The following is a 12,255-nucleotide window of genomic DNA, read 5'->3' on the forward strand; positions in this document are numbered from 1 at the left end:
TTTCAATCTTATTTTTATTTTCTACCCTTTTCTGTAAATAAGAATGAGAGCAAATGGAACAGAACAGAAACCGTTGTCTTTGTTTTTGAAAGTGAAAGAAACTCAAAATTTGAATAAAATTTCTTACTCGATTTAAGTTATTTGAAAGAGAGAAAAATTACACAAATATAATGTTTTAACATATCTATTTTAAGAAAATGAATCAATCCTTGTTAAGACCAAATCAAAATCGAAATCCAATTTGAAGCAGAGTGATGGAGGTCCTGATAGGAATCTTAGGTTTGGAATGATTGGCGACTAAAGAAAAAAAAAGTTGCAGATGAAGATACACAAATGGGAACAAAAAGAGGAAAAAAAATAGTTGTGTCGGGTTTAATCTTAAAAAATAGGTATAATCTATTTTTGTATTTTTTTAAATTTAAAAGAAATTTCAACCTCAACACGTTATTATGCAAGATACAATCCCTCTTAATAGGACAGGACCAGAGTATTTTCCATATTTATGCCTATCACTACTCTAAATTATATACTTGCATGTATAAAAAATTTCAGGACAAGAAGTGTTTTACAAAGAAAAATAAATTTAGTGGACCAGCCTGGCCGGGGAACTATGGGGACGAGAAAAAAAAAAAAAATTAACATATATAAAAAAGTTTCTATATACATGTATGCGAAATAAAAATAATATTCTGGTTCAAATTGGAGTCCAACGTCACAACACAACACCTCAAATCTCGTTGACTAACACTCGACAAACACCAATTCTGTAGGTACGTATCTCTCTCATCCAAGTTATCATCTTCTAGATTCTCTGGTCTTGTCCCTCTCTCATATATATATATATATATATACATGACATGTACAGATCACATGCTTGCTTGTTTCTGTTTGTGATTTCATGTTTGCTACCACAGATTGCCCTTTTTATTCAGTAGATTTTCAATCAAGAGTCGCATTGATCTGCTTTGTTTCCAAATCTTTCTTCTTTTTTGTCTGTTCAATTAATAATAAATTGACTCATTTTACGTTGATAAGACACTTCCAGTTAATGGCTCTGTGTTGATGACTTCAAATTTTACTTTTTGAGTGAAAAATCATCTATGGGTATTATTAATTTCGCTCAAATTTAAGGGTTTAAGAGGTTTTATTTTTTGTTTTTATGTTTATGTATATATTTGCTTATGCTTATTCCTTTAATGTGTTTTTTTTTTTTTTTCTTTTTTCTTCGAGACTGGGTTATTCATGGATGATCAATTTTTGGATCAGGTATAAATTTCACAATATGTAGTGTTTGCACTTTGGAAACTGAGGTCATAATACCAAGTGCATTGTATATTTATACTGCAAGAATAGTTTATATATATTAGAGTCCCATTTTTGGAATTTCATCTCAAATTCTTAACACAACTAGGATTACTTTTTTTGTAGAGACTCTTTTTGGGATTTGTTTAAAAAAGTTTGCTATTCTTTGTCCAACATGAAATTCAGTTTTAACTAGTATAAGAAATGGAGCTAGTCATAAAAAATTGAGTAGCCGAAATAACTAGGGATCCCCTTCTGTTTAGGAGCACATTTTGATGGGGGAAGAATTTGAGAGCAACTCTCTCTTTGGTTTGCCTTGGGTATTAGTTTGTTTTGATGGATATGGATAAATTCACATTTTATTCAATCTGAGAGTGTTCTTAGTTTGGGGTTTCAACTTTTTTTCAGTTTTTAGTGTGGCTATCTTTTTTGGTGGATTTTGGCAAAATATACGCTTTGATTGTTAAAAGAGCATGACATACATTGTTTGGCCCACTGCCTAACATCTTAAGGTCTTGGAGCAAGTGGTACCTTGGTTAAAAGAGATCTTGAGTTCAAGTCTCCACATTTACATTCGTTTTGCTGTTTGGCCTGCCTATTTACTTCTTCATGTGTGAGCCATTGTTGTACGTGAGGGAGGGGGTTAGTGATCATGTTACATATTGTTGAGCCTTACCTAATAACTTAAGTTTTTGAGGCAAGTGGCAGTCTAATTAGATTTTTTGCCAATTTTTTCTTGGATTCTTTTGAACCAACAAACTGTTCTAATCTGCTTTCTGGAACATGTCATTTGTTTAAAATGCATTTGGTGTTGGTGGTTTTTCAAAAAACAAGATGAAAGTAAGAGTGCAGAAGGTTATGTAAGAGAAACGGGAGAAGATTTAAATAGAAAACTAAATTTAAACATCTTTATGATGTAGTATATTGAGACCATTGAATTTTGTAATACATCATTCCATTATATAGTTTCTTGGACAAAAATTGGGTAAAGATTTTGTGATGTTGTGGCCCAAATTTGGACGTTATAGGATTATATAAAGGGCATTTAGGGTTTGGAGTGTGAAATAGAGAGACACTGAAAATCGTAAAAAGAGAGTGAGAGTAAGAGCTAGGGTTTGGGGGCTGAAACTTGTAATCTCTAGATTTTCGCATAATGAATCTAAACCCTAATATTGAGAGTACTAATTAGGGTCCACGACCCATAAGCAAAAACGGATCAAAATTTTTCCTCAGGGGTACGCCCCCGAACCCCCAAAGCTTTGGTGGGCTTAGGCCCACACAAAGCTCGTTCAACGGGTCGCTACACAACCCGACACCAAATTCAAGCCACAACATCACAGATATGATGATGTATGGTAGAACTACTTTGTCCATAGAAGACGTGAAGATAAACTCTAAATTCCAAAGAGTTACAGAGGATGGTGTTTGAGGGCAATACAAAATGTTCGACAGAAGGGTTGGTTGTTAGAGGGAGAACGAATCAGAAGGGAGGGTTTGGTAGCAGAAGTCATTCCAAGTCTAAGAATAAAACGAATGTGATAAGATGCTACACTTGTTACAAGGAAGGGCACTTCAAGAAAGACTTTCCGAAGCATAAGAAGGGAAAGGGAAAATCCTCTGAAGTTGATAGTGTGGTTGTTGTAGAGGTTAATGATTCAGATGGTGGTAATGTTCTCACAATTTATGTTACCAGCTCTTGCTATGAGTGAATTCTTGATTCGCGTTGCTCATTTCACGCATGTCCAAATAGGTATTGGTGCAGTTCAAATCAAGATGTATGATGACATATGGAGGACATTGACTAATGTCAGACATGTAGAGGAATAGTTTGACTTCCCTGGGTACGTTAGATTCCATCAAGTGCACTAACAAGGCTGGAGGTGGAGTTATTCGGGTTTCAAAGGGTTCTCTTGTGGTGATGAAGGGACTGAAGAAGCATGGTTTGTATGCTTTGTAAGGTAGCATCGTCATAGGTTTAGTTGTTGTATCGTCTTCGGATCCGGATTCAGATACTACGAGAATGTAGCATATGAGGCTTGGGCATGAGTGAGGAGGATAGATGTTCTGAGTAAGCAAGGTCTACTTCGTGGTCAGAAAATTGGGAAGCTGGATTTTTGTGAGCATTATGTCTTTAGGAAGCAGTGCAGAATGGAGTCCGTATGGGAATTCATAAAACCAAGGGTATGGTGGATTATATCCATTCTGATCTTTGGGGTCCCTCTCAGGTTGCTTCATATGGTGGTGGTAGATATATGATGACGTTGATTGATGGCTTTTCTTGCAAAGTTTGGATTTATATTTTGAAGCACAAGAATGAAGCTTTCGTTACATTCAAGCAGTGGAAGACCTTGATTGAGAAGCATATTGGAAAATAAATTAAGCTCTCGAGGATAGGCGATACCGTGATGGCTTGAAAATTTTTTATGGAAAATTTAATGAGTTATGCAAGACTAATTGTGTGACATCACATAGTGAGGAAGACTTCGCAGCAGAATGGAGGAATAGAATGTTGTTGGAGAGGGCACGGTATATGTTGTTTAATAAAGGGTTAGGCAAAGCGTTCTGGTTTGAAGCTGTTTCTACAACTAGTTACTTGGTGAACCTGTCTCCATCAACTGCTATCAACTGTAAGACTCTAGAGGAGATATGACTGGTTTTCTTGATAGTTACAGTAATCTGAGAATATTTGGGTGTCCTGCGTATGCTTATGTGAATGAGGGGAAGCTTGAATCGAGGGCTAAGAAATGCATATTTCTTGGTTATCAGCCTATGGTCAAGGGATACAGATTATGGTGTCCAGAGGCTTTGGAAAAAAAGATACTTGTTAGCAGGGATGTGACCTTTCATGAGTCTGTGATGCTTACTCCACAAAAGGAGGTAGTTGATTCAATAGGGGCTCAGGATGTCAGTGAACAATGAATATGTGGAGAATGTAGAGGTTCAGTTAGAGGATGATCTTGATCGGTCGATTGATAAGCAGGTGTAGATTCGGAGTGAGGGAGATACATAGTTGTGTGGCTAGCGACAGACCTAGGAGGGAGACTAGGTCACCTCAGAAGTATGGGTTTTTACATGCTGATTCGTTTGCTTATGCACTTAGTGTGACAGAGGGTATTGGTCAGCAGGTACTATGTACTTATCATGAGGCCATCACAAATGGAGAGTCAACACATTGGCCTGTTGCCATGAGTGAGGAGATTGAGTCTTTTCATAAGAATCAAACTTGTGAGCTAGTTAAGAAGCCTTAGGGCCAGAAGATTGTGGGCTGTAAATGGGTCTTCAAGAAGAAGGAAATCCAAGAGTGGAAGATGTGAGGTTCAAGGCATGCTTGGTGGTGAAAGGTTGTTACACAAAGGGAAGGGGTGAACTTCAATGAAGTCTTTTCTCCTGTGGTGAAATATAACTCAATCAGGGTGTTGCTTGTTATGGTTGCTCTGTATGACTTGGAGCCTTGGAGCTTGAACAGCTTGATGTGATGATTGCTTTTTTACATGGTGAGTTGGAAGTGCAGATTTATATCATACGCATTAGCTTGAGAGGTTTGAGATTCTAGGAAAGGAGATCATATTTGCCTACTGAAGAAGTCCTTGTATGGGCTGAAACAATCTATTAAACAGTGGTACAAGTGATTTGACACCTTTACGGTTGGGAGTGGCTACTGTAGGAGTGAGTTTGACAGTTGTGTGTATCATAGGAGGCTCTTAAATGGTTCGTATTTGTACTTGTTGCTATATGTTGATGACATGTTGATAGTTTACAACAACATGTTAAAGGCTCAACTTAGTGGTGAATTTAGGATGAAGGATCTTGGTACTGCAAAGAGGATTTTGGGTATGGAAATTCATCGGGTTAGAGAAGCGGGCAGATTGTATTTGTCTTAGAGGATCTACATTAAGAAGGTGTTGAAACGTTTCGGTATGCAAGCATTGAAGCATGTGAGTACTTCATTGGCAGCCCACTTCAGACTTTCAATAGGATTGTCACCACAGACCAAGAAGGGGGTGGAGCACATCTGTCGTATTCCTTATGCTATTGCAGTTGGTAGCATCATATATGTCATGGTGTTCACTAGGCCAGACATTTCATATGGAGTTAGTGTAGTGAGCAAATACATGGATATACATGGAAAGGTCCATTGGCAGGGAGTGCGGTTGATATTGCGGTACCTGCGAAACAATGTAGACATTGGCTTAGTCTATGGTAGCGATACGTGTGGGAGTGCTGTTGGATATGTTGATTCGGATTATGCTGGAGATCTTGATAGGATGAGGTCCTTGACAGGGTAAGTCTTCACTCTTTGTGGGAGTGTGATAAGTAGGAAGATGACTTTGCAGTCCACAGTTGCATTGTCTATTACTGAGGTTGAGTACATGGCAGCTACAGACGCAGTGAAGGAAGCTATATGGTTGAAAAGCTTGGTTGGTGATTTGGGCTTGCAATAAGATGTAGACCGTGTTTTATGACAACAAGAGTGCCATACATTCGATTAAAAATCAGATGTCCCATGAGAGGACCAAGCATATTGATGTCAGGTTTCACTTCATCAGAGATGTGATTGCACTGGGTGCTATTGCAGTGAGGAAGATTGGGACAACAGAAAATCCAACAGTTATGATGACTAGGGTCATTCTTACTATAATGTTTAGACAATGTCTGAACTTGATTGATGTTTGCAGTTGCTGAGGCCCTTAAGTGAATGTGAAGGAGGTGGAAGAAGTAGTTGGAGATTGTGGACCTTGGCGTAATTTGAGCCAAGGTGGAGAATTGTGATGTTGTGGCCCGAGTTTGGTTTTGGGTTGCGTTGCGACCAATTTCGACCTGACGACCCTTTGGAATATTTTTGAGTCGTTTTGTTTGCTGGTCGTGGACTCTAATTAGTACTCTCTTGTAGCCCGATATATAACTGCGTTTAGGGTTTGGAGTGGGAAATAGAGAGACACTGAAAATCATAAAAAGAGAGTGAGAGCGAGAGTTAGGGTTTGGGGGATGAAACTTGTAATCTTGAGATTCACATAGTGAATTCCTTCACCATGCATTTAGGAAAAAAAAAAAAAATTCCTTCACCATGGGCGTAGGCTTTGCCAAAATACACTAAATCTTTGTGTTCTTTGTGTGCGGCGTGTTTATTTTTTTTTTTGTCACGTTTCTTGGTCGTTTCTTGGGTTCGCTGTGTTTGTGGTAACAAATTCCGTGTCCAAATTTGTTAAAATGTACAAGGTACATCCTTTAGATAGAAAAACACATTTGGTAACATTTGAACAGTAATTCTTGGTTATTTGTCTAGCTATTCAAGTGTACAAGGCACATGCCTTAGATGGTTATTCTTGATTATTTGTTCTGCTCGACTGTAATGACTGGTTCTTTTAAATCATCAAGTCACATTGTGTGGAATTAACTTGTGGCAGGTTGTTGCCTGTGGTATTTTTTGGTGGTCATTAGTTTGTTCAATGGTTGCAATCGTTATAACCCTTCTAGTTTTCATAGTTTTTTTTTTTCTCTCTCTCTCTCTCTATTTCAACCCTTTTTGTTATGGTCAAAGAAATTGGTTAAATTTTGACTCTATGTTCGTTTTCATCTTGTCATTAACATAGTTTATGGTTAAAACCAAGAACTTAGCCCAAATGATACCACACCTCTTCCTTCCATATGGAAGGTTTAGGGTCCCAATGGACAATAATAGGTGTCTGTGTGCGCAACTTACATATAGAAAAGAGAAAAAAAACATAGTTTATAGTTCTTTGCCTTTAGGCTTAATATCAAAACTGGTGTGGATGTATTTGGATGTTACACATCATCTGAACTTCTTATTCTTTAGATTGGTAGCCTTAAATGTTCTTTTTTTCTTTTCCTTTTTTATTATATATTTTTTAAGGAAATTGTTACAATTTTCTTGGATTGTATGCTTTTTAGTAGATCCACAATGTGAATGATTGTTTTTTAAGGAAATTGTTACAATTTTCTTGGATTGTATGCTTTTTAGTAGATCCACAATGTGAATGATTGTTTTGGTTTTTGGTTAAAAATGCCAATGAAAATCAGTCAAATTACGACAGTGGGTTGCCCCAAAGGGAAGTATGGCAAAATTTCCTCGCGAAAACTTTATCTACAATTTTATTGAATAGATATTGGTCATTGACTTAGATTGCGATTTGTCATTATCCATGTTTGCAAATATTTAAACTTGCTTTTGCTAATAAAAAGAAGAATGATCTAGTATAGTGGTGTGTGGCATAAGGGAGGGTAGTGGTCTGGAAATAACTCTAAGAGCTTAAGAGAAACACGGGGCTAAGCTCACTCATTAAACCAATCTCCAATTGGTCACACACCTTTCAATATAACAATTAATATGCTTCCATTCTGTTGATTGATTGATCAGTTAAGGAATTGAGAGTAATGAGGAGAGTTTTGTTCCATTTTATATGAGGGATGAATAAAAATTGAAAAGAAGGTAGGACCAAGAGGAAATGCATCCTTCCCTCTTACAGCGCAGATTACAGTTTGTTCTTCTTCTTTACTTTCTCTTTCTATACATAAATGTAAATCTTCTCTACTGTCTCCCTCTCAATTTCCTTCTTCTTATGTTTGTCGCTTTCCTATTTGTGTTTATTAAGGGTTTTGTGCCTTGAATTTCTTTTAAACCCATGTTGAAAATGTCAATTTAGAGTGGTTATTTATTTATTTATTTATTTTATGATCTATTTTATATTTCGATTTCTAAACAGTACTTGGAGGTTTTGCCTTCTATGCATCAGAATAAAAATTCAAATTTTCATAAGGCGCTTTCTCCTATGGATTTTCAGTTTTGACGTCTTTGAATAGCTCAGAATCAAAATATGCTTTGCCTTTTAGAACAGTCATTAGTTTTGAACTTTTTATGGAATTGTGGTCCATTATTCCTATGTCAGTTACTCTTAAATGGTCTGATCGAAGGGCAGAGAGAATTGGGGAACTTTACTAGCTTTGGGCATGGATTTTTATGATGCCTAAGAATCCCTTTGAAACAGCCATGAGTAGTATAGATGCATGTGCATGGCTGGTAATGGTGGGTTGGGTTGATTTATTTTCTTTGTTGCATTTTAGAAGATGTGTATAAACATGGAAAACATGAATAAATTTTATACATATGTAAGTTTAACATTTTGAGCAGTATGGCAGTAGTACTCTTTGATATGCTAATGTGGCATACTGTCAGCCTGTCATTTTTATGAAAAATATGGAGAGACAGTAACCATGGTAGTGCTACCCCCACCCCCCCCCCCGCCCCCCCCCCAAACCCCAAAACTTGGCCGTAACCTTCCTTACTGCTATAATGGTATAAAAGATTCACATATTTGAGATGGAAGATGGGCTACCCAAAGGTAGAAACTGAATAAATTGAATCCTACAATTCAATATTTCAAGGACTGCCATGGTGTCAACACTCCACATACTTCATCATTCCTGGCAATGAAATTGAGCTTTCAAGTTATGTTTCTTTCGTTGCCAAAGAATAAAAATAAAAATAAAAATTGAGTTGCCAAACGAGGTTAGAAAAACTCCATGTGAAGGCAAAATACTTAAACATATGTATTCCCAAACTGTTGTTTTGAAACACTAACTAATAAATAAGTCAAATCGAAGCAATAACTATACCAAAACTGTTAGGATTGTGTCTCAAATTCCTATTGTAATAAGGTTTCTATTTTAGAGTTGTATTGTATTAGGTAATTTCTTGGTTGGCAAATATGACTCTAAGGAATTGTAATTATTGTTCAACAAGGAATTGAGTTTTGAGATCTATAAATAGATACCTAGGTCATTGTTGAGAGTTTTGAGTTGAGAAATGTAGCCTCACGAGGGAGTTTATGAGTTTGGTAGAGAGAGCACTGATGGCAAGAGGGAGTCTTGTGGGTGGTACATGGTGAGCAGGAGTTTGTGTACACGGTACGGTGTTCGATATTCTCTCTGATTTTGGGTGAACCTTGCATATCTTGTTTTTTGTTTTGTGATGTGTGTTTGTTTGTTGTTACACTTTCGCTGTGCCCAACAAAAATGAGGCCTAATTCAATCACAATCTAAAATGAATTGCTTCAGCACTTCACCTTTCTGCCCAGACTGCTGCATTCCCAGCACTCTAATATAAGTTGAATGTGATGATGAAGTATTATTGGAAAGCACAGCCAAAGTTGTGCTTCAGTTTCAGCAGAATCCATTCACATTATGGTGGCATCAACTGATCTTCATGACTGTAGATAGCTTTTAACCCTTTTGAATTGTGATGATACGGATTCTGCAACTTTTAGAGCATTTTTATTTCTTAGTATGAAGAAGGATACTAATATGGAAATGCGTCCTTTTTTTCACCTCACCTAATAACAAATCTGCTTTTCATGAGGTTATTCAATGGAGAGGTAAATATATTCAGGAAATATGATGCTAAACTTGCTCTGTTAAATTCTTGTCCGGCATTATAAAACCAAAGTAGTTTTAGAGAATGCCCTTTTTAATTTTATAAAGTACTTTCAGAAGAGTGTCTTTTTTCAATTTTGTGTAATTTTATAATTTTGAAGTCATTTTGGTTGTGTTCAGTATATCACATGTAATTTTTATCTCATCTTTTAAAATCTTATATTTTTGTGTAACGACTTTGAACAGCTATGGAAGCCAACACGAGTCGGAATGGAATTCAACATTTACTAGCTGCAGAACAAGATGCTCAGCACATTGTTAATACTGCTAGAAATGGTAAACACTTCCCTTTATATATTTGATATGTTTTAACTTTGAATTCAAATTTAACTTTGAATTCAAATTTGTGTTAATAAAAAAATGATTGATTGAAGAATTGGATTGGGATGGGTGTGGGTCAAGGAGATGGAGATTGGTGTGTGTGCAGTTATGCTCGCACTTATGCTCCTGTCTGAGTTATCATTATTGCATCTTGCTACAATCTTCACAAGACGCTCCATCCGTAACAAGACACTACATGTGCTTTGGTGTTTGTTTTTTTACTAATGACACCCTCCTTTATTTATAGACATCCGCATTCCTTATTCCATACTTCTCTACATAGTTGTGAAAGGCTCTAGAACTCAACTCTGCTCATGCCATGTAGAGTCCTACCGAGCACTTGCATGTCGCAACCCCTGCAAATTGAGATCCTCATCCATGCTCCCTAGGTCTCTCGCCCCATGTGTTGGATGGTTGGAAACGGATTGCTGAGGCATGTGTTAGCCAATAGAAAATCCCTTACAAGCATCTTTTATTAAAATTTTCTATCGTGATTATGAAAGAGGTCACAAGTTGCATTCTACAAGCATCACATATGTTTTGTCTGCCTGTGGGTCGACCCTTGTTTTGCCATCAAATAAGGAGGGCATGCAGGCAAAATTACTTGCATACTTATTATAGACATTTGTGGCTTCCATATTAAGCTGTCTTATTAGTTGAATTCTAAATTCTGACAACTAATTTATATTTGCTTTGGCTTTTGTTTTCAGCAAAAATGGCTAGACTAAAACGGGCCAAAGAAGAGGCTGAGAAAGAGACTTATCAATTCCGTACTCAAATGGAATATGAATTTCTAAAGAAGATTGCAGAGGTAATTACCAAAAAAGAAAACTAATATCTCAATCAAAGTCCATCCATATTCATACGAAAGCTATATTGAATTAAATCTACCGGCAGGTTCCAACCTAAAAATTCTATTTATAACTAAGATGTGCTGAACTGTGTCTACATGTAGCTTTTTCACTGAAGTTATTTAACCCAGGCCTATACAAATATGTGATGACTGTTGTATAATGCTTCTATTTATATATGTATGTATGTATGTATGTATATATATATATATATTGGTAAACCGTAAATGAACTACTTAAAATAAATTCATATTGGAAAAACATACTTCCCCCATTTATTGATTTCTTTAAATCTCACTCAAATGTTGTTTGAACTTGTTTTCCAAACTCGATAATCTTGCCAAGAGTTGATCACTATGGGAGTAATATTCCAATCCCACATTTGTAACTGTTGTCTGTATGATACAGGAGAAATCTAGAATGTCTAATTGATGATATATATGCACACACACACACACACACACACACACACACACACACACACACACACACACACAGAAGGTAATGCTAATTGATATGTCTATACATTTAGTGTTCTATTTATATAGTAATTAGCACCCTCGGTTTCATTAACAGAGCAGTGGAGACTCAGGTGCTAATGTGAAGCGCCTCGAGCACGAAACGGAGGCAAACATTCATCACCTGAAGATAGAAGCTGCCAGAATTTCTCATGATGTTGTTCAGATGCTTCTGAAGCAAGTGACAACTGTTAAGAACTGAGCTCTTGGGGGTAATCTGCTGAATTTATGAAGAATCACTTGTTTTTTCACCCCATATATAAAAACTTGGATGTCTCACTTGATGACTATGATTGATTTAATCTATATGTTTACTATATTCATCGTTCGTATTTGTTAATCGTGTCTTGAATCTTGATCATCAAATAAAACAATTCGATATGTGCCCTCTTATGAAAGGAACTTGCACAGTTTATGGCTTCTTCCCTATGAAAGGAAGTTCCACATTGTATTTTGCCAAAACAACAGAAAATTTTGAAGAGTTAGATAATTTGCAGTTGGACAACCATTACTCAACTTAAATCTACTATTTTAACTTTGAAGGGTTTTTATTTCATTTTAGGCTAAAAATTGCCTCCGAATAGTTTGAATATTCATATGAAAAAAGTTTAAAATAAAAAATAAAAAATAAAAAGAATCCGATCGTAAAAATGAAACAATCCGACAACTTGGATGGTAGTGCAGATTATCCTTTTGGTGCTGCTGACTTTAAGTTGTCAATTTGTAAGATTGATGATCTAGTTTTTCTCCAACGTAAAATATATATATATTTTTTTTTTTCGGTGGGTTGTAAAGGTTTAGGTTGAGTTTATCGG

The 12,255-nt window shown here is 36.3% G+C and overlaps 1 protein-coding gene across 2 annotated transcripts; it reads left to right on the forward strand.

Moving 5' to 3' along the window:
* Positions 1-668: 668 nt before the first annotated feature.
* Positions 669-11,838, forward strand: LOC132311937 (V-type proton ATPase subunit G 1-like). 2 transcript variants are annotated; one of them, XM_059810093.1, is made up of 4 exons: positions 669-770; positions 9,937-10,026; positions 10,782-10,882; positions 11,499-11,838. In XM_059810093.1, the coding sequence occupies exons 2-4, from the start codon at positions 9,939-9,941 to the stop codon at positions 11,640-11,642; spliced, it is 333 nt and encodes a 110-aa protein (XP_059666076.1). In that variant the 5' UTR covers positions 669-770; positions 9,937-9,938; the 3' UTR covers positions 11,643-11,838. The 2 variants fall into 2 exon arrangements, with proteins under 2 accessions (XP_059666076.1, XP_059666077.1); XM_059810094.1 differs by lacking the exon at positions 669-770 and adding an exon at positions 790-814.
* The last annotated feature ends 417 nt before the right edge of the window (positions 11,839-12,255 follow it).

This window comes from Cornus florida, unplaced genomic scaffold (assembly GCF_030987335.1).
Source record: "Cornus florida cultivar Cherokee Brave unplaced genomic scaffold, ASM3098733v1 CherokeeBrave_3.0.0_Hap2_Chr06, whole genome shotgun sequence".
NCBI classification, from domain to species: Eukaryota; Viridiplantae; Streptophyta; class Magnoliopsida; order Cornales; family Cornaceae; genus Cornus; species Cornus florida.